Source organism: Oryzias latipes, chromosome 13 (genome assembly GCF_053564925.1).
Source record: "Oryzias latipes strain Hd-rR chromosome 13, Olatipes_Hd-rR_3.1".
Taxonomy (NCBI): Eukaryota; Metazoa; Chordata; class Actinopteri; order Beloniformes; family Adrianichthyidae; genus Oryzias; species Oryzias latipes.
The window spans coordinates 13765751-13787361 of NC_136249.1; the positions used below are offsets into that span (position 1 = coordinate 13765751).

General features: G+C 44.4%; 1 protein-coding gene across 1 annotated transcript; it reads left to right on the top strand.

Moving 5' to 3' along the window:
• The first annotated feature begins 12420 nt into the window (after positions 1-12420).
• Positions 12421-14997, top strand: fzd9b (frizzled class receptor 9b). Its single transcript, XM_004075765.3, has one exon. It carries the CDS (start codon positions 12861-12863, stop codon positions 14631-14633), a length of 1773 nt encoding a protein of 590 aa, XP_004075813.1. The 5' UTR covers positions 12421-12860; the 3' UTR covers positions 14634-14997.
• The last annotated feature ends 6614 nt before the right edge of the window (positions 14998-21611 follow it).

A 21611-nucleotide genomic window follows, 5' to 3' on the forward strand; every position in this document is an offset into this window, starting at 1 on the left:
TCAGCCTATATTTATAAAGATCTTCGAGTCCAGACTTTGACCTCAAACAAATTTGATCTCAGGCAAACATTAGCTTAAACTATGACTAAACTGTGTTTGACTGATATCTCCTGAGTTTCATTGTTGTTATCTTTGCTCCTTAAAGTCCCTGTTGACTCTAATTAAAGGGTAAAAGCTGCTTTGTATCGCAGCGCACACATCCAGCTCTGTGGGCTGAATTTAATTGTTCTGCCCTGCTGTTTTGTTGATAATGATTTGATAACATGACACTACACACACTTACATGCACAGGAATGCATCCGGGGAATGTAGCGTGTGGAATATCAGCAACTGCTCCCTCTTGCCAAATGCATAATCAGGTTGTTTTGGTATTTCCAGCTATCTAAAGCAGCCATCTTTCAGCTATCTTAAGCAGCTATCTTATGTCTCTGTCCTGTCCGCCATCAGTCGGAAAGAGAAGAGTGAAAGGCAGACAACACTGGATGCAGTGATAGTGGCGGGGTCTTGTTTTCCCATGTGCACTGCCGGGATGCGGTGTATAAATAGGCTCTCCGAGCTGTTTGTGTGTGAGGAGGCCTGAGTTATGTGACTATAGCTCGATAGGGGCCGTATGTGGCTGCAAGGCGGTGGCCAGTAAAGTTATGGTGGGTCAGGCCTGTCGGTGTCTTCTCATGTCCTGAGATCTGAGAAGCCTCACCCAGGAGGTGGTGACGGGTGGCAGAAGGGCATGGATTCAGAGTATTTTGGTGTTAATTGAGCTTATTGGTCTGCTATTCACAGGCTTGACATGTGATTGATTTACAGACCAGTGTGGGCGCATGACTGAACTGACCTCTATGGCGGTGGCTCCTTAGATACAACCCCATGATCACACAGCTGTAACCAATGATCTTCTCCCTTTTTATAACTGAGCACTCTGTTTACCGTGTTTTTACTCTTTCTGTGTTTTTGTTTCCCTGAAGATAAGGAAAATATGAGGTCCTGTCAGGGGCGACAGGGGACTCAAACATGAGCATTTCAATAAGTATTCAAAAAATCTTTATTTACAAGCTAAAGATTTGGACTCCACAGTTAAATAAAATGATTGGACCGGGTTTACCTCTGCATAACAAACTGCGAAGCAGCGAAACATTTCTGTGCCCTCAGCTCTGCAGTTTTGTCATGTTCACACAGTAACTTTGAAGCTACAACCTGGATCTTGTTATCACAAAGATGTGAAATGAGGATAGGGGGGTAGGACATGTTTTGCTCTGCCTGGAAGCTGTAGTTCGCCCAACAAATAATCCTTCCATGAAAGTACGACGTTTATTTATCTGTGTTTTAACCCCAGAGGTAGGAGGATCAGGGAAAAGCCAGAGGGCTGTGCCACAAAACAAGATTAGAGGCTTAGCAAGCCAACTTTCATGCTAAACTGGATTTTTAGTGTTTAAAAGCTGCTTTACCGTTTTACAAAGATGGTGAGTGCATGAAAAAAATTGTTCTTTTTTATTTTATTTTATTTTTTTGAAGGAACATTTCACACAGTGTTGTGTGTGACGAAATACAACTGTGTAATTTTATTGACCTCATTAGACTGAACAGAAACATAGTCACTCGCGATCACTTGTCTGTTTTTGCTGTAGAAGTGTTGACAGTGATGTTGACAAACCCAGTGATTGACACAGTAGTTTAAGTCTATTTGAGTTAAGGAAAATGGAGTGACTCTTAACTGTTGATCCAGCACATCAGAAAGATTAGCTTTGTTGAAGTCGGACTGCCGATTTAGTTACATCTACAAAGTGTGAAGACGGTGGGATCATTGGCCCACTTACAGACTCTCAGCAGACCCTTTCATAGGTGCACCTTGCTAGAACCGCGTTCGACCTCATTTTGCCTTCAGAACTGCTTCAACCCTTGGTTGTATAGATTCAACAAGGTACTGGAAACATTCCTCAGAGAGTTTGGAACATGTTGACATGATAGCATCACACAGTTGCTGCAGATTTTTCGGATGCACATCCATGATGCCAATCTCCCGTTCCACATCCCAAAGGTGATCTATTGGGGTGAGATCTGGTGACTGTGGAGGCAATTTGAGTCCAGTGAACTCATAGTCATGTTCAAGGAACCAGTCTGACATGATTCCAGCTTTATGACACGGCGCCTTATCCTGCTGGAAGTAGCCATCAGTAGATGGGGATACTATGGTCATAAAGGGATGGACATGGTCAGCAACACACTTAGTTAGGCTGTGGCAGTGTAACCATGCTCAGCTAAGTGGGCAAAGAAAATATCCCATAAGAAGTATCTGTCCAGTGTCTAAATATCTATGTGTTTCAAAGATACCAAAGCTCTTTTAGTTCCTTTAAAGCCCTTTGCATTGGCTCTGTGGAGTCTTGCCTAAAGCCAGCATTATTGAGCCTCAGGCCCAACAGGTTCTGACCAACAAAGATATTCAATTAAACCCAAAAATTCATTTAGGGTTCAAAAAATCTCAAAATCACATTTAAAAACATTTAAAGTCCAATGTACAGTAAGTCTATAAAACATTCAGAATCAGTCCTACTACTACTGATTCTGAATGTTTTCAATCTTCTCTATCTGCTGCAGATAGAGAAGATCATAAACAGCAGAGCTACTACGTTGCTCTGCTGTTTATGATCTTCTCTATCTGCAGCAGAATGTTGGGCACCCCGGTGACCCCCATTAGCTTTCTCAGAAGACTTTTAAAAGCTTCGTCACCGGCCTTAACAGAATAAACAGCAACTGCAAGTGTTATTTCCAGTCAGATATGCTGCTTGTTCCTTTAACCTTGCTTGGTCCAACACCCCTCAGTCCATTTTTAGTTTTTCCATGTGGGTCTGGCCTACAGCCTGAAGTTGGTCACTTGCTTCAACCCACAGTGAAACTCAATCGATTCCAACTTTTATTGGTGCAGGAGGATTTCTTTTCATCAGCGAAGAAGGATTTCAACATCTCCAGCATACAACCTTAGCTAATGATAATCGGCCCTTATTTTGACCTCTGACAGAAACAACAGAAAAAAGTAAAATTTTATCTTTAAACTTATCATCCTGCAAACGTATCCTGAACTTACATCTAAATCCTTTGACCTCCCCTTTTCCCCTCATGCAAAGTCTTGATAATTCAAAACAGCCCCCACCCCTCCTGACTAAGACTGTATGACTAAACACTTCTGCTGCTTCAGAAATGCCGTTCTGAGGACATTTGATCATGGAGGTGTGTGTGTGTGCAGAGACTTTAGTCTTTAAAAACAAAGGGGAGATGCTTAGCTGTTAGCAAAAGGAGCTATTCAGCGTGAGCTTCCATGAGCAAAAATACACAAACCCAAGGATTGCATGCAGCTCTGCGTAAACACACAAGCACCACTGTTTGCTGTCTGGAGCCCATAATCTACCTTTGCTGAAATAACCACATTCTGGACTTTATTTTTACAGCTAACACAAACTTTTGGACCCTTAACATCTGCAAAAATTCCTCCTTGTGAACACAATTTATATTAGAATGTCTCTGAAAAATATTATTCTCTTGTGGGCATTTTTTCTTCAGATTGGAATAAAAGATGAATGTGCAAAATCGGGAAGTCTTAATAATCTCAAAAATATGAACAAACATTCTGGAGCACCTAATGCCAAAGAAATATTGAACCTAAATTTATATTTTCATTCCAAAGACTTTCGTTTTTGCAGATAAGTCACAGTAAACTGGACATGGTGTTTAGGATTGGTTTGTTCTGGATGCCCCGCCTTCTCTTTCAGAAAACCCTTACAGAAGAACTTGAAGGTTTGAGATGGCAAAGGTCAAACTGCAAGAGGTAATTGTCAATGGAAATGCTTCCCACATTTTTTCCAATTGAGTCTTTCAATTACCACATTGTTTGCAAAGATAAGATTAGACCATTGCAGAGGGCTTTCTCTGCACTAAATAGGAAGTATGCTGTGTGTGTTTTTTTGAACAAATAAAAGCACATTGTTTGAAGGCAAAATCCAAAATAAATCCACATTTTCTGGATTTCTATAACCCTCCAATTCAACACGATGGAGATGTTTTGGGACTCCTTCAGCTCAAATCTAATTTCAAGCTTTTTGTGCTGCAACTATAAAAAGAAATGCAGTTTAGATCCTTGAGTGCATCATTTACACAGACTAGGAGTTTCTTTTTTTGTTTTTACATTTTTGTTTTCTGGTGTGCCCCTTGATTTTTGTTTTTGGGAAAAGTTTATCTTGGCTTAAAAAAGGTGGAAAAACAATGCCTTAAACAACCAAACCAAGGCTCTAATTAATGTAATTTCCATTAAACAGAACAAACTTTGCAGTTGCTTGCAGGAAAAAACGACAGATTTTCCACCAGCTGTTTAAATGCAGGTTCCTAACAAATTTGTACTGTTCAAAGGTGAAATAAAACAGCTTCTGCACAGTGGTGTAGTGGTTAGCACTCTCTTCTCACAGCAAGAAGGCCCCAGTTTGAATCCTGGCAGGTTCCTTTCTGTGTTCTCCTCTTACATGTGTGGGTTTTCTCCTGGCACTCAAGTTTCCCCTTAAAGTCCACAATTTTCCTTAAAATTAATTGGACATCAATAACGTGAGTTAACCATTAGAAATGAAGATGGATGAGCAGCAAAATGTCAGCTTTTAAAGTCCACTTGCCCTGAAGAAATCCTGCAATCCACATCACAGAGAATCTCCAGACATATTTTAAAATTGGTATTAAGAGCATTTGTTTTGGAAGAAAGTACCCACGTCAACTTTTTAAAAACTTCACTCAGGTAGTGATAATTGTCTCCATAGTTCTGAGTGCACTACATCTCCCAGCAACCCTAGCACATAGTTTCTGGATCACACTCAACTGACTTTTATTAGCAACCACTCACAGCATACTTAAGCACTGAGCCACACTCAGTGCAAAGTATTGTTTGTGCTACTCTGCCTGCATTACTGAGCGTTATATCCAGACCTGCTCTGATTGAAATTGCATTTCTGAGTATTTCTTTATTCAAATAGTGGTGAATCAGGAGCAGAACAAAAAATGCTGTTTGAAAAAGCTCTTAGTTGTATCATAGAAATTGTGATGGGAGGGGCAAAGTTCCACTACTCCACTCCATTCCAATGCATCCACTTATAGACAAATAGACTCATGTACATCTTCATTTTCCTCATCCTCGTTGGTATCTGACCCAGTACTGTTGGTGTAAGAAACTGATCTGGTGGATCCAAGTAGCAGATAGAAGGCAGACAAAAGTTCAGACATTTTATAATGACTAGAAGACAAAAACAGGAGAAGAGGCTGAACTGAGCTGGGGCTGGCTGCCTGGTTTTTCAGGAGCTGGAGATGAGACCTAGAGCTGGAGATCAGGCCTGGAACTGAGAGCGTGAGCAGCAAGACAGGCAGGCAGGCAGGCAGGCAGGAACAATGAATGCTCATTTGATGATCTGGCATTGGGTAAGGGAAGGAGCTTGGTATTTATCCTGCAAGAGTATGGGCGTCAGGTGAGTGGGAGGCGGTATCAGGGGAGGAGGCAACCCCAGCAACTCTCTGCCAAGCTCCTGCAGCGAGAAAGTGGGAGACAGATGGAAACGGCCAGTTTGCACGGCTGGATCGCTCGCCATTTTTGTTGCGATGCCAATGTTAGCTTGAATTTGTGAGGGGTTTTGAGCTGTAAACAAAGGGATCATGGGAAATAAGCAGAGGCTTACTTCCCCACCAACAGTCCCGCCCACAACTCAGAGGCAGGTTTCTAATGAACTGTTGTTGATCTGCAGAGACTATGGCCAAGCAAACGCTTTAAAAAATGGGGGGGGGGGGGGCTAAAAACAGCGTATTCATAATGATAAGACCACTGGGAATGCTTTAAGAATAGATGAAAAGATGATTGGAGTGGGACTTTATCAGAGATGTCATCATCCGCGGGATCAACATGAATCTGCTCATTTTGACGAGGACAAAAGTGGCTTTGGCTTCCAGCTTTACACTGACATGCAACACATTACTAGCACCGCAAAGCATCTTTTCTCCGCAACAGAATGAGCAGATTTTCACTGACTGCATAAACACTTCACTACTGTGAAGTATTGTATAGCTACTTTTCTCGCTTCAGAATCCGCTGGAATTACGTTAATTGCGTGAACGGTTGAAGAGTTACGGTAGTCGAAAGATGGAGCTAGTGCTTCTGTGTTGAAGGGTTAAACTAGAATAAAGCCGAAAAACTATCCTTCCTCCTCACAATCAGTACGATTAATGCTGCTTTGCAAATTCATTTTACAAGATCTTCTGGAAAACTTGCGTCTGAGAAAAGGCTGAACTGTCTATGGATTCATTTGCAGTAATGTAGACATTTTCACAAAGAGGCAGCAGGGATTTCTTACCTGCTCCAGACTGCAAAGAACATTATCTCATTTCATGACTGCAGGATGAGGAACACAGATGAACTGTTGTGATGAATCGATCCCATTCACTCAGCCACCTAATAGCACTACATAAAACTGCAGAGCAGGGAAACTGAGATATTTTGTGCACATTGTCCTGTCATTAAAGCTAATAACTTTTTCAAGCTGCAGACTTGGACCGAGAGAAGCACAGTTTCTTAAATGAACATCATTGCACAAAATGAAAAATGATAGTTAATTTCACCATTGGTCCGGGTCGGCGGCAGATTTCAATTCAAAGGACAATAAAGGAACTAATGATGTGATTCGAGCTTCAATAATTTCCTGTTATAGATCCCGTTAAAAGGCATGTTCTGGTCCAGATGCCCTGCTTTGTGAGTGATGTGTCTCCTGTTACACTCATAATAACCTGAAAAAACCTGTGCCTGTGGGATAGGAGAGCCATGCCAGCTTGTGGCGAGGTTCTCCCATTGTTCCACATGAAGTTTATGGCTGCGTTCCTGATATATGATAACCAGTAAGTAAGAGGCGGTCAGTGTACGACCCACACTCGAACCAACCGCCTGATAAATGTGTGAAATAAAAGATGGGGGGTTATTTGTAAAGGCTACTTATTACAGAGATGGAGACTTGACATGCAGCGGTACAACATACAGTGAGTGAGTTGTACCGAGTGAGTGGGAGAAATAAATAACACATATCCATTTTCTCCACAAATGTTAAAGTGAATAGCACTGACCTTCTAAAAAACACATCTGCTCCAAGCCAGAAACAATTGAACCTTCTCTATTTGCCCATATTCCTGCACCCGTGCGTGTTTCAGGTCAGGAAGAAATAACACGATTAGGTGAAATAAAAACACACCAAAAAAGTATAATGGTATCCTATTGTGGGGCCCAGGAATCACAGCAATACTGTGGTCAGACCTTGTGGCTCCTGGACCAATCAGGGACACAATGTTATTTGTTCTCCGTGGATGTTTTTCAGTGAAAAGGGGGAGAGTTATTGGTAGGATTTGTTTGTGTTTTTGTCCTTGATAGTTTTGCCAAAAGTAGATGAGAAGCAAAAGTTAAACTTTGTTTGGCGTCAGGTTTGCAAAGCATGTTGGCACAGAAATGTAAGACACTGAGCTTGAACATGCAGCTTTGTTGCCCCCGCATTCACACAGGGGAAAGTCTCACTGTGAAAACGTGGAATGATTTTTTTTCTTTATTTCTCTTCCGCAATCAGTGCAGGTGTTTACTTGGACTCTTTTTACATATTGTGTAAAAGGACAGTCCAACAGAGAAAGTCACAGAAAAGTTGATTAAATAGCACTTTTATTTTAAAAAACTATCAACTACCCAAAGTGCTGTACTGTAAGACAAAAAAATCAGTTGAATAAAAATAATAAAACAACATAAAAACAATTGAATGAGAAAAACTTATTTAAGCAACAATGGAAACAGACACAAAAATAAAACCATTCTTAATCCAAATAGAAGTAAAGCTCATCTGTGTATAAAGACCCACTCTGATCATCTTTTGATCTATTTTTAAAGTGTTCCCATTGTTCTTTTAATTAAGATTTGCTGTTTTTAGCCACAGTTATGACACAGTTTCTGCAGAGCAGTAGTTCATTAGTAAAATGTCTCTGTGTTGCGGAAAAGCTCGTTTTCTTCCTTTCCCTGTTGCTGAGAGCTCGTGGCCCGCCCAGCATGTTTTTTGTGTCACAAAAATGTTCTTTCTTCGTCTGCTCTTGATTCACAATGATTTAGATGAAGAAATACTCAGAAATGCTAAATTAAGCTTAATTTTCTTTATATACGTCTTCCATCATGAGAAAAATGCCACAAGAACATGTGAAAAACACCATTTTCACTGGAGCAGGTCTATAAAAACCAGTGAAAAGATTTTAAGGGAAGGTTTGAAACCTGAAACAGGTGTAGAAGTTCTGATGTAGAGATGAAAATAGTTCCTTACATTAGGTGCAACTCCTGCAAATGCTCTGTCACCCCAGGAAGGTCTGCAAGACAATCCATTAGTTACTCATCAAAGGGTGACAAGACCCACTTTTCTTTGTCTGACCAGATAATTTGGGTATGTAGGGAGGTGATTCCAGGCTAATTAAGACCTCTCCAGTGGTTTCTGAATCTCCCATTGACCATGTTTGGATGATAAAAATGATGTTCAAGCCAAATGTCAAAACCAACTCAGGCAGCTGCTCTAGATGAAGAGACATACTGTAGCAGCTCTATGAAGTTGTCATACTCCTCTCTTTTCTAACTCATGAACACATTTCCCAGATACTTACACTCCTTCAATTGTGACGTACTTGTAACCTGAAGGGGGTATTCCACCTTTTTGTGGAGGGTGCAGGCATGATTCTCTTCCCAGCTGGTTCACAGTTCTCAGCGATGACTCTAAGACAAAGCTTAAAGGTTGCAGAATATTTTCATGGCAGTATTGAAGACTTACCGGTAATGTGAGCTGGCCTGGAAATGAAATGCTATGTAAACACACAACGGACACATATCTGCCCACAGACCTAAAAAACAACAACAAAACTGTAGTTTTTAATAAAACACAGAGGACTGACATATTTTTCCTGTTTTAAAGAATGTTTTTAAAGGTTCCTACACCCAAAAAGTAAATGTAATGAGATAAATGTTGACTTTTCATCGCTGAACATTATTAATGACTTTAAATTTAAATTAATTTAATTTAAATGGATTTTTTTCATCTTATTTATTTTAAATGTATCCCACATTAAACAAACAAGTCTGGGCATATTTGTTTAGATGGATGAATTAAAAAGTAAAAGTAAAAGAAAACACTAACAGTTATGTATAGTTGCACAAAAAAGAAATGTGTTTTAGCGTTTTATTTGATCAAAGGTATCTTGTCATTGATACATCCATGTTTTCATTTAGTTCAGGTCCCAATAGAAGTAATCCTCTTTGACATTTTTCCCTAAATGATTGTAAAGGATATCTCTGCACCTAAGAACAGATCAAAAGGTCTCAATCTTTACTCCAGCTTTGATTCTTACATATAACTCCTGATAAAGATTGTGTTCCACTCATATCTTTAAAGACCCACACATGAAAATTGTGTTTTTAACACGTTCTTGTGGCATTTTTCTGATGATGGAGACCATATGTAAAGAAAATGAAGCTTAATGTTGCATTCAAAAGCAAACAAAAAACTCCTTTTTGAAAAAGAGCGTATTAATAGAAAATACACTGGGTGGGCCACAATCTCCCTTTACTCCCCACCTACAGCAGTCCCACCCTCAACTCAGAGGTGAATTTCTAATGAATTCCTGCCGCTCTGCAGAAACTATGCTCTTGAAAATGACACAAGTTTGTAGATTTTTGGCTAAAAATAGCATAATAATAATTAAAAGACCACTGTGAATGCTTTTTAGATGATTAAAGTAGGGCTTTAATAACAGTTGCAAGAAGGGTTGCCTACCTTCTTCAATGAGCCCCTTTATTTTAAAACCTAAAAGTTAGGGGCAACCGGACCACGATCAACTTCCCATCAAAGCACTTGTGTTTAATTCACTAATAGCTTCAGTGCTGTCACTTAGTAAGATATCATCTGAAAGCCTGGAATGTACTCCTTTCTTTGCTCGGGCTAAATTGAAGTTGGGGGCCTGACGCCAGAACTGATAAGGTTCCGGCACACAGCCCCCATCCAACTCAATTTATCATCTAGGGAGAGAATGAGAGTAAACTTCCTTTCAGAAAGCGGAAGTGAATTGGTCTGATCATGTAAAGTAGAAAATTTAAGATGTCGCAGAACAAGATTTTTAAAAAAAAAGTCTTCTGTTTCTGCAAAAAAAAATTGATTTATTTTCGGAAGCGTTTTCACAAAGTAAAGAGCTCGTCTCACAGTGTCATTGTGATGTGGTCTTGTACTTGAAAACGCTGCCAAAAATGGATCAAAGTGTTTCAAACAAGTAGCCATTCTCAGGCGAGACAGGTGCAAAGCTACCTTTAACAGACAGCCTAATAGAGACAGCATGCAGTTGACAAGCAATTCAGTCCTGCAGGGCAAGAGGCCAAAATCCTTGAGTTCCACCCCCATTTGAGGAAAGATCAAATGCTCGGCGTAACAGCTGTGGAGCTACAGGCTCTTCCCATTCAGCCACTAGATGGAAACAATAGCCTGCTCCCCGCTATCGCTCCGGCCCTCCTCTTTTGGATTTAGGACCCCTTTTTTCTACCGCACCGTTCTGTTTGTTCCACGTGTGTCTGAGTGTTTTTAAAGCGACCCCGTGAAGCACTTTGCACTGAAAGTCCCACCAGCTGCAAGACGGTTTTGTCTTCAGGGAAACCGACCTGCAGCGCTCAATAAAGTTTCACATTATACTGCGTGAAAACGTTAGCAGAAGCGGTGACTGGGTAATTTGGAGTCAGCAACAGTAAAACACCAGTGGGACTATCACTTTACCAGAGGAGTGGGTTATTTTCTAGAAACACAGTGGAGAAAAATAAACCTCACAGAGCATGAGTCAGAGCAGCAGTGGCAACGTTTTTATTGGGGATATGGAGTGGATAGGTATTGCCTAACAAGATTTTCTCTAAAGGCCTTTTAAAACTCTGCAACGATTGGTCAAAATGAGGGGAAACGGCCTGCTTTACGCCAACACAAAGATACCCTTTTCCATCATATGCCATTTTACATTTACCTTTTTTACTAAATTAACTGTAAGCACTTGTGTTGATCGATTAGTTTTACCCACCATAAAAAATATATGGTTAATCTATTGTCTGTTATAAAACCCATACACGCAAAGGGGTAGCCATGGTGTCAGAGGTAAGTTGGTCAACCTCTAAAGATTGCAGAGGGCTCTTCACTCACGTGTCGAAGTGTCTGGAATAATATGACACCAAGTCAGTAATATACCAGAATAGAGCTGAGAAAGAAAAAGCCTGGAGCAGAGCAAGAGAGTCGCGAGATTTTATACAAAGCATCCACCAACTCTGAGCACATGCGTGAGCATCGGGTAGCAACAGTCCAGTTTGAACACTGCATGCATTCAAGAACCCGCATTCAGCACGTTCTTAAATGTGCATCACATGCCCGGTGTGTATATAGTGTAATAGTTTGGTGCGCCTTATACATGACAAAAGTTCAAAAATAGACCATTCATTTACCGTGTGTGCCTTATGATAGGGTGCGCCCTGTAGCAGGGAAAATATGGTACTCAATAAATGTGATTTGGATTTTTTTTATAGCCCAAATTTGAGGTATTTTCCTTCTCTCTGATTGATGTAACAAGGCAAATGACCTCATCTCAAATTCCTAGTTAATTTCAAAGGCGTTATTTACCTGTTCAGCTCATTCTCAGCCAGAGTTCTTTTTGCCACGACCATAAGCAAACTCAGCCTTTGAACTGTCTGACAATTGGTAAAAGAGAAAAAGCTCCATCGAGTCACAAAACTTGTTTCCGCTGTTTGATGTGTGAATGAAAATCCTCTACTAACTAGAAGGCCTTTACCATCTAAACTCCCCAGAAGGATGTTTGATGAACTAGCCATATCTTCTTTGACCTAAAGTTGGTCTTCCAGTTGTTCTATTATGAATTAATTGAAACAAATTTGGACCAAAACTAAGAATTTTCCTGAAAGTCGCTGTAATAAAGCTGTGCTGTTGCAGCTAACCTAAGGGGGACAGTGGGGGCCCACCCTGATTATCAACCCAGAGGCCCTCTAATGTTTTGATGTGGCTCTGTCTTGATGGAGCATTGGAATAAATGCCTTAAAAATCTTTATTTCGTTTAGAAAAGAAAAAGGGTAGATTTTGAGATATGCTGATTTTTGTGTTGTTGTTTTTTTAAATAGTAATTTACTCAAAAATCAAAAGGTTAAGTAAGGTCAGGGGTTTAGCGTCTGAAACGGGTTTATCATGGCTGCTGTTTCCACATGACTGCTCAATTCCTCGGAGCAGAAATGTTGGAGGTTTTCGACCATTCTCCAACATCTGTCTGATCATTTTCCTTTGCGCGGTCCCCGCTTGAAACGCGAGCGTCACGGAGCGCCGTGCTCCTCCTCCTCCTTCTCCTCCTCCTGTCTGCCTGACTGAAGTCCCGCTGAGCTCCTCTCAAACTTTATTGTCGAGCCTGGAAGCGGAGCGCGAAGGTCTAGAGTTGACCGGCAGCCTCTCCCCGCCTTGCAGCCTCCTGACGCCGCAGGAGTCGACCGTATCGGTCGGAGGACGGATTCTCGGGTTATTTTTACGCGTTTTTCTGACCTTTTTAATCGAGCTTTCCGCGTATTTTCGGAGCTTCTGTGCGGATTTTATCTGCAGAATCCGGGAGCTGTCAGCCTAAAACAGAGACACGCTTTGTGTTTTCGGGGGTTCCTCTGCGGAGCGGAGCGTCCGGAGCTCCCGCGGACATGTGGCAGTAGCGGAGCTCCGTCTGCGCTCGGACCCTTTCATGGTGACTTCCAGAGGACAGCAGCGCGTTCGTTTCCGTGTGAAGCCATGAGCACGCAGCGCGGCTGTCCGGTGCAGGTGTGGACCTTCCTCTGGGCGCTGCTGCCCGTCTCCGCCTCCAGCCTGGAGATGAGCTTCTACGACCTGGAGCGGGACCGGCCGGCTAAGTGCGAGCCCATCGTGATCCCTATGTGCGTGGGGATCGGCTACAACCTGACCCGCATGCCCAACTTCATGGACCACGACGACCAGGCTGAGGCGGCCATCAAGCTGCAGGAGTTCGCCCCTCTGGTGGACTATGGCTGCGATGTGCACCTCCGCTTCTTCCTCTGCTCCCTCTACGCCCCCATGTGCACGGACAAGGTGTCCACCTCCATCCCCGCCTGCAGACCCATGTGCGAGCAGGCCAGGGACAAGTGTGCCCCCATCATGAAGAAGTTCAGCTATACTTGGCCCGACTCGCTGGACTGCTCCAAGCTGCCCACCAGGAATGACCCCAACGCCCTGTGCATGGAGGCCCCCGAGAATGAAACCCGGACGGAGGGGAAGAAAGACAAAAAGAAGGGGGAAGGCATGCTTCCGGTGCCCCCTCGTCCCAGGCAGCCGGACACCCCCAGCAGCCGCCTGCCAGGCAGTGGCAACTCCTGTGAGAACCCCGACAAGTTCCAGTTTGTAGAGAAGAGCCAGTCCTGCGCCCCGCGCTGCTCCCCAGCCGTGGACGTCTACTGGTCCAGGCAGGACAAGGACTTTGCCTTCATCTGGATGACGGTGTGGTCCATCCTGTGCTTCGTCTCCACCGCTTTCACCGTCCTGACCTTCCTCCTGGAGCCCCACCGCTTCCAGTACCCTGAGCGCCCCATCATCTTCCTCTCCATGTGCTACATGGTCTACTCTTTGGCCTTCATCATCCGCTCTGTCGCGGGCGCCGAGAACATCGCCTGCGACCGTGAGCACGGGGAGCTCTACATCATCCAGGAGGGGCTGGAGTCCACCGGCTGCACCATAGTCTTTCTGATCCTGTACTACTTTGGAATGGCGTCTTCCATCTGGTGGGTCATCCTGACCCTCACGTGGTTCCTGGCAGCGGGGAAGAAGTGGGGTCACGAGGCCATCGAAGCCCACAGCAACTACTTCCACATGGCTGCTTGGGGCATCCCTGCTCTAAAGACCATCGTCATCCTCACTATGAGGAAGGTGGCCGGAGATGAGCTGACGGGGCTGTGTTACGTGGGGAGCATGGACTCGGGGGCGCTGACGGGCTTCGTCCTCATCCCGCTGTCATGCTACCTGATCATCGGCACGTCCTTCATCCTCACCGGCTTTGTGGCCCTCTTTCACATTCGCAAAGTGATGAAGACGGAGGGCACCAACACGGAGAAGCTGGAGAAGCTGATGGTGAAGATTGGCATCTATTCCATCCTCTACACGGTGCCGGCCACCTGCGTCATCGTCTGCTACTTCTACGAGAGGCTCAACATGGACTACTGGAAGCTAAGGGGCCTGCAGGAGGAGTGCGACTCCTTCAGCAGCCACAACAGCAAGTGCTCCCTGGAGACGTCCGTGCCCACGGTCGCCGTGTTCATGCTGAAGATCTTCATGTCGCTGGTGGTCGGCATCACGAGTGGCGTGTGGGTGTGGAGCTCCAAAACCCTGCAGACCTGGCAGGGTCTGTGCAGCAGGAAGCTGAGCGACAGGACTAGCAGCAGGAAGCCCTGCAGCGGAGTGAGCTGCAGCAGCACCCACTGCCACTACAAATCCCCCACCGCAGTTCTGCACATGGCCAAGACGGACCTGCACTCAGAAAACCCCACGCACGTCTGAGAGGAAGCACGGGGGGACTCCGGGGGCCCCGCTGGAGGAGCGGCTCCCCTGAACTGACACATGGTTTCTCTGCTGCCCTGAGGGACACACAGGTACCGCTGAGACGAAACAGTATTGAGTTCAGAAAGGGAAGAGTTCAGTATTCACACTCATATGTTCCTGTTCAAAGTGTTCTGTAAAGTGTTGCCAGACAAAAGAAGTTAAGCTGTAAAAATCTGTATAAATGGTTTATTTATTGTAAATATATTTAATTTAAAGCCCTCCCTGGCTCTTACTTATTTTGATGTAAAGATGCGTTCATGAGAAGTGCCTTTTAGAGGAGCTGTGGTCTTTTGGAGGTGAATAAACTTGTGGAAGAACTGTGTGCCGCCTCCATGCTTTTTTTTTTTTCCCTGGCTTCCTTCTTTGGCGCGTCTCTTTCGGCGCCGGATACTGAGCGGTTGCGTCGTCTTCCCGGCTCATCATCCCAGAGGCGTCCTCGACAATAATCCTCAAAGAGAATCCTTGATGAATGGAGCGACAAACCGTGGCTGGCGTGAACGTTTGCATCAGGGGGCTTAAAAAATGCAGCAGTGCTTTGCCGGGGGGGGGTATATTTAAATAATGGCTGTTTTTAATCCCCCCCACATTCGGCGTTGTTGCCCTCTCACACAAACACTCAGCACTTTGATCTACGTATGCAAAGATCAAGTGGATTTTAGACTTATTGCATGGTTTCACTGACAGATTGAAGTTCGGTTCATCCACTTAAAACTGGAGGAGCTCCGGATTATCAGGGATTATTCCTGTAATGTTTAGGTGTTTGCTCCTGGAATATCTGATGTGAATTTAGGGACTTTTCCTACCCTAACGCATGTTCTTCCACTCAAACAATGTATCTTTAAGAGCTTGGAAGGTATAAATAATCACAGGCTGAGTCATGGCACAACTATGTCAGACATTATTTTCCTTAAATAAGAGCCTCAAATTGGTTCTCGCAATTAACTTCTGTCTAATAAAGGCTGTTTAACAATGAGCCCGAGCCTCCGCGTCCTCCGATGGTTCGTAAAAAGTGAAAGTAAATAGCTTTTACATGACGAGGCTGCAGCGGCGTGCCGGTGCCAACACAAATTGCAGCCTCACACAGCAGAGTGTTTGACAGCTGTGGAGCTGATTGTTTATTATGTCTGTGCGTAATTGTGCGCTGTGTCACCACCCCCAGCAGCAGAGTTGGGGAATGGGTGTTGGAAAAACAGCGGCGGGTAGGAGGAAGCAGGCGCTGGCTTCTGTGCAGGTCAGAGGTCGTTTTCTCTGCGTTTTTTTCCTCCCAGTCCAGCGTGAGATACTGCTGGTTCTGTGCAACTTGATTCTTAGATTCACTTTAAAACCCACTCAGATGAAAATGGTGTGACATTTTTTGCATGATAGATGACATATAATTAATCTTAAAATTACACTTCTTTTTGTTGGGAATCAGGAAAAAGCCTGTAGCTGCGACGTAGGTGCTAAAATCGGTGGGCCACAACCTCTCTGCTCCACTCTATTCTGATGCATCCAATTGTAGATGACCAGATCCATTTATGTCTCTGTTTTCCTCGCCTGATCTGGAATCTGGCTCCAAACTGTGCGGCTGAATAGCTCTGATATTTGGTTTACCATTTGTGTTGCAGCAAGAATTTGTGGTTGGAGTTGTAAGGGGCTGACAGCTAGCAGGATAGAGTTTAAATAGATGGATGATGGGAAGGAAGGTGTTCACATGATAAGTATGTGCTCCTTGCATGCTCCGTAAGAGGTTATCCAAATTTTGCTAGCAGATCGTCCGTATCTAGTCATAAGTCAGTGGTCAGTAATGCTTTACTAGGGACAGAGTGTAGTTTGTGGACATATTACAGGCCTCCTACCTGGACTTCGGCATCACCTGCACTCTGTGTGCATGCAGCATTTGAATGCAGTCTGTGAGGAGCCAATACCTGCACCTTACTAACGACTAAAGTAAGAACACCATACGACAGCATCACCTGTACGCCATAAGTGTGTGCAACTTAGCCTAACAAGTACTTCACAATACAGTTATCACCCGTGCGACAATGCTACGTTTCATTTTTAGGACGTCCCCAAGGCACAGCTGCGCTCCCCTTAAGATGCCGTCGATCCTCTCTATGACCTGGACAACCTGCAACTCCTGTACAGGTGCATGTGACCAAACAGCAACTGCAATTATACACAAGAACCATAAATGTACTAACTACTTTCCACCACTGATTGATTTCATGATTAATTAACTAACTTCCTGTAATGTACAAGTTAACCTAAAGGACACGTTTCTCCCTTCTTCAGGTTGAAATGCGGGCTAACTACCATCCTCCTCCTCTGTGTTTTCATTACATTGTAGTCCATGGCTTGGCAGGCGAGCGTTGCGAGTCCTGGACTCTGACACTGCGGATCACATTTTACCACCAAAAAAAAGGAAAAAGAGGGGGGCTGGGGGGGTGTTTTGCTTGGAGCGCGCTCGCAGCCAGAGCCTCGGCTGGTGGTGTTTCAGCCATATGTTCCAGTTCGTGGGCGCCTGAACGGGGGCGCGTGCTTCCTCCCCCGTTTACACGTCAGTGACATGACCCAGAGAGGCCAAACACTTGCTGTGTGAGACAGGGCAGCCTGTCCCACCTGAGCTGATTAGATAAGAAGGAGGTAGCTGCAGAGGGTGGTGGTGAGGGTGAGGGTGGTGGGAGAAAGTGCCAGGATTTGGAGATTTCTATTGAAACGCTTTCAGTCTGCATCACTGAATCCGACGAAAGAAAGCCTTTTGGAGTCACCGCAGAAATGAGAAGCAGCAACAGGATGTCTTTTCTCCGTATTTTCCTTTTCTGCAGAAATGCATTTCCAGGTCACTGACAGCTATTTTTAGCTGCGCTCTTTCCCGACAGCACAGCGCCTCCGATAGAGGCACCAAACAAAAGCAAGAGATTGTTTGAACTGTTGTTCTTTTGGCGCCAGAGATGTGGCTGCCGGGGGCGGGAGCACCTTCCTGTCACACACAAACACCTGATGTCTGCTGCGCCATAGCATCTCCAGCCAATCAGCATCAAGCTTTTTTTCTAAAAAAAAAAAAAAGAAAAGAAAAACCTCCACCCCATCTCCAGTAAAGTCCAATTTCAGGAGCACTAGAGCTGAGCCTCTCTTGGATGGTTTTGCTTGGCCGAGTCTCAGAGCTGTTTTTCTTCTGCTTTGGCTCAGGAGGTTAAATAGTGTCAGAGCCACTGAAGCAACTTTGTCTGGGTCGAGAAGAGGGAGGCTCCTCCCAGAAAAGGGACAGCTTTTCCTAAAGGTTTTCCCAGAAATACTGAAACTGTGAACTGGACCCTCTGTGTATTTATCAATTCTCCTTTACAGAACAGTCCTGTTTAGACAGGATTTGTGAAATTTGTTTTTGGTGAAAAGGCGTGAAAACACCTCTGCGATCATCCCGCCTCAGCCGCTGACACCGCGTTTTTGTCTGCAGAGGAGAAATCCCTCCATCTGGTCATGGGTCTGATTAAAGGCGATCATTATGGCATGAGTGCGCCTCCCTCCTGGACTTAAACCCCTGCCCACCCCTGAGGGTGAAAAAAGGAGAAAATAAAGCATCCTTCATTACACTGCCTTCCCTCCCCCCCCTCTTTCAGCACTATCCCTTTCCTGGGCTGTTTTGATGTGCAAATGAACGCATTGAAAACCCTGCAGGCCCCCAAAGAGATGCTTTCCATGAAAATGCTCCAGTCAGAGAGCAGCAGAGTTCACGCAGCTCACCCGCCTCACAATCAGACGCCTCAATACGCCACCGATGTCTCGCCTGTCAGGGCAAGACACGCTCTCCTGCACACAAAATACAAGCGACACACAACTCTGACTCATGTGATCGCTTACACAGTGATAGAGGCAGTGAGGCCCACCCTCAAGGTGAAGATGAGTCGGGAGAATTCAGGTTTCACCAAATACAAAATACCACTGAAATAATCCAACAGTGGGCTGCACAGTTAGCACCTTGGCCTCACAGCGAAAAGGCCCTGGTTGAAATCCTGGCTGGGTCCTGTCTGTGTGGAGTTTGCATGTACTCTGGCATGTGGGGGTTTTCTCCAGGCACTCCAGCTTCCTTCCACGGTTCAAAAACACGCTTCATAGCTCCCTGGCCCTGCAACATACTGGCAACATGGTCACACCTTCAACCAACAGTATCTGAGTTGGCTCCAGCAGCCCCATGACCCCAAAAGCAATACCTACAGTTTATGAAGATGGATAAAAAGATGGATAATCCTGCAGCAAAGCAGAACTTCCATCTATAACATGCTCACTACTGTGGTTATGATGACATGAAACAAACATGGGAAGAAATGAAAACACAAGAAGAACTGCTGTTCACGACGGCTGTGGGTCATAATTTAAGTCATGAGCAGCGCTGGATGACCGAAAGCAATGTCCACCCCCACTCTCACCGTCCCACCTTGATCCAACGCCATTGGCTGCGCGGCCGCTGCACGCCCCACACTGTACCTCTCTGCCAGCCTGGTCAAAGCTGCATGGGACAAATTCAATAAAGAGAATCACTTTTTTCAAATGCTGGCTTTGTCTGTTGTGTTTATCTTCAGCCTTTTGCTGTGGTCATAGACTTAAACTCGTGGTGTGTGTGTGTGTGTGTGAAAATGAACAAATGCAGGTTTGTTTGTTTGGTTATTTTCCATATTACAAAAAAGTACAAAACTCACCAAATTTTCCACTTTGCTACAAAATGACCTGTGGCCATCCCATTATAATTATAAAACTTTACGGTTTTATGAGTGGATCTTGGACTATTTTTTGAGATACATAAATGGTTTTTCCTGCTGTGATGTCATCACTTTTTGGGGCAGGTGGGTCCTTATGTCAAAAGTTCATTTTTACCAGGTACTACATGTGTGCCAATCTTTGTGGCGGGGGCAAAAGTTTTGATCAAGAAAGAAGAATTGTTAGCAGAATCTGGTCCTAGCAGTGCAGGACTCCTATGATGCGGGGCATAATGAAATACTGTATTTTCTAAACTGTAGGGGCTTCGGATTATAAGGCGTACGGTCAATGAGTGGCCAATGTTCAAACATATGTCATATATAAGGCACACCAAGCTGAAAGACACATTAAGAGAGACAAAAGAGTCAGAAATAAGTCTGTCAGTCAGTCGGACTTTAGCTGCATTTGCAGTAATTTTAGGACTTGTTTGCAACACCTTACACATTACCCACTTTAAAGGTGTTGGCATATTTATAATAACACCTGATCTAGTTTGCAAATCGTAACGAAAAGAGATCGACATTTTGACAGAGTACCATGGACCTCTCAAAATCACTTCAACATCAGAATTAACAACCAGAATCCATATATAAACCCGGATTAGAAGCCATACGGTCATTTCTTATAAAGATTAAGGCCTTTAATTGTGCCTTAGAGTGTGAAAAACATGATGTTTGGCTTCAAAGAGCAGTGGGGCTTACTTATTTAATGCAAAAATATATATTTATATAAAAAACCTCTTCTGGCCGACGATCAGTTTTTTTTTTTAAAGGCTACATTGCTTTTAAAATGACATCTATTGTCATTCGATTTACAGGAATGAAGCCAAAGAGAGCACAGATTGACAAAAAGTATGTCAGGTGCATTAAAGAGTATTGTTCAGGAAGGGGGAAGCTGAAACAAGAAAGTTTGCAGCTTCTCGCTGATTCTTTTTTGTCTCTTTCTTCATGCGGGCTTTGATCAACAAGCGGATGACAGAGGAGCAAAGCTTCCTCGTCTCACTGCACTCATTCCTGAGCTCCGTCTGCCTGTGGCTGAAGGGGAGATGAATCGTCGAACAGAGGGAGGTTCTGCCGCTCACTGGCGCTCTCTGAAGCCAACAGCGCCGCTGTGATCACTGCTAATCTCCTTTGCCACTCTGCTGCCATCTCCTCAAATGCATTCATCTCATTTCCAAAACCATTCACAGCCTCTTCCTCCTTTCTAATTAGGCAAGATTTCCCCCCCATGTGGAGTTTCTGCAGCAGGAGAAATGATTCTTCCAGCTAAGGGGTCAGCAATGGCAAGTATTTGTTTAAGGGTTAAATCACAGTGGGGCCTTTCATCTTGCTGTTATGTTGCACGATCAGAGGCTTGGGATTATATAGGTCAGACGTTGGGTATTGAGAGCGTCTCTTTTGTAGCTGCCATTTTTATTCAGTTGCTAGGCAGCGCCTGCTCTAATCTCTTGTACCAAAGAGTCTTTCCCTGGAGAAAAGGAGTTACAATGGACGAAAAAAAAGTGAAAACAGCATCAACAAAGAGCACAAACCCATGCAAGGGCTGCTTTTAGAGACACTCTAAGAGGGAGAGAACTGGGAAGGATGGCGAGTGGGGGTCTAAGCCACTTAGGCCTGCTAGAGCCCCCCCTGAACATCCTAAAACCCTGGTAGTCTGATTATGCCAATGACAGGTAAATCAAAGGGCGGCTCCAAGTCAGCATCTGGACCTGCTAATGCTGGCGAACAAGAATCCAACTTTCCTGGGGCGTTGAGCTTAACTTGAAAAGAGGTGGAGCCGCCATCCTGATGGTGTCCGGCATCCGGGTTGCAGAGAAGGGGGTATCAGAACCGCTCAGATCTGCGGGTCGCTTAGTCTGGCAAAATGTGCTTGCTATCACAGAGCTGCTGCAACCCGTCCTAAATGTGCTCATGTCACGCTCCGCCATCAAAGGCTCCCCCCTTGGATCCGTGCTCGGAGAAAGGAGGCCCCCTCCACGCACTGCTCCTCCCCTCCCACCTCAGCCCCAAGCTAAGTAAGGATCGGTAGCTCTCCGTTGCGTTCACTCTTTGATTTGGAGTTTTGAAGTCTTGTCTACCCCCCTCCATCATTTTCTGTTTGTGTTTCCCATTGACTGTCTTGATCCGTCAAGTTCTTAGGAAAATGCCCCTCCCACTGAAAAGCAGTGCTGATGCTCTGATGCCGCCCTTCCCGTGTGCCTGC

Excerpts from the sequence above, each read along its gene's own strand:
- fzd9b (XM_004075765.3), top strand. The coding sequence starts at position 12,861 with ATGAGCACGCAGCGCGGCTGTCCGGTGCAGGTGTGGACCTTCCTCTGG.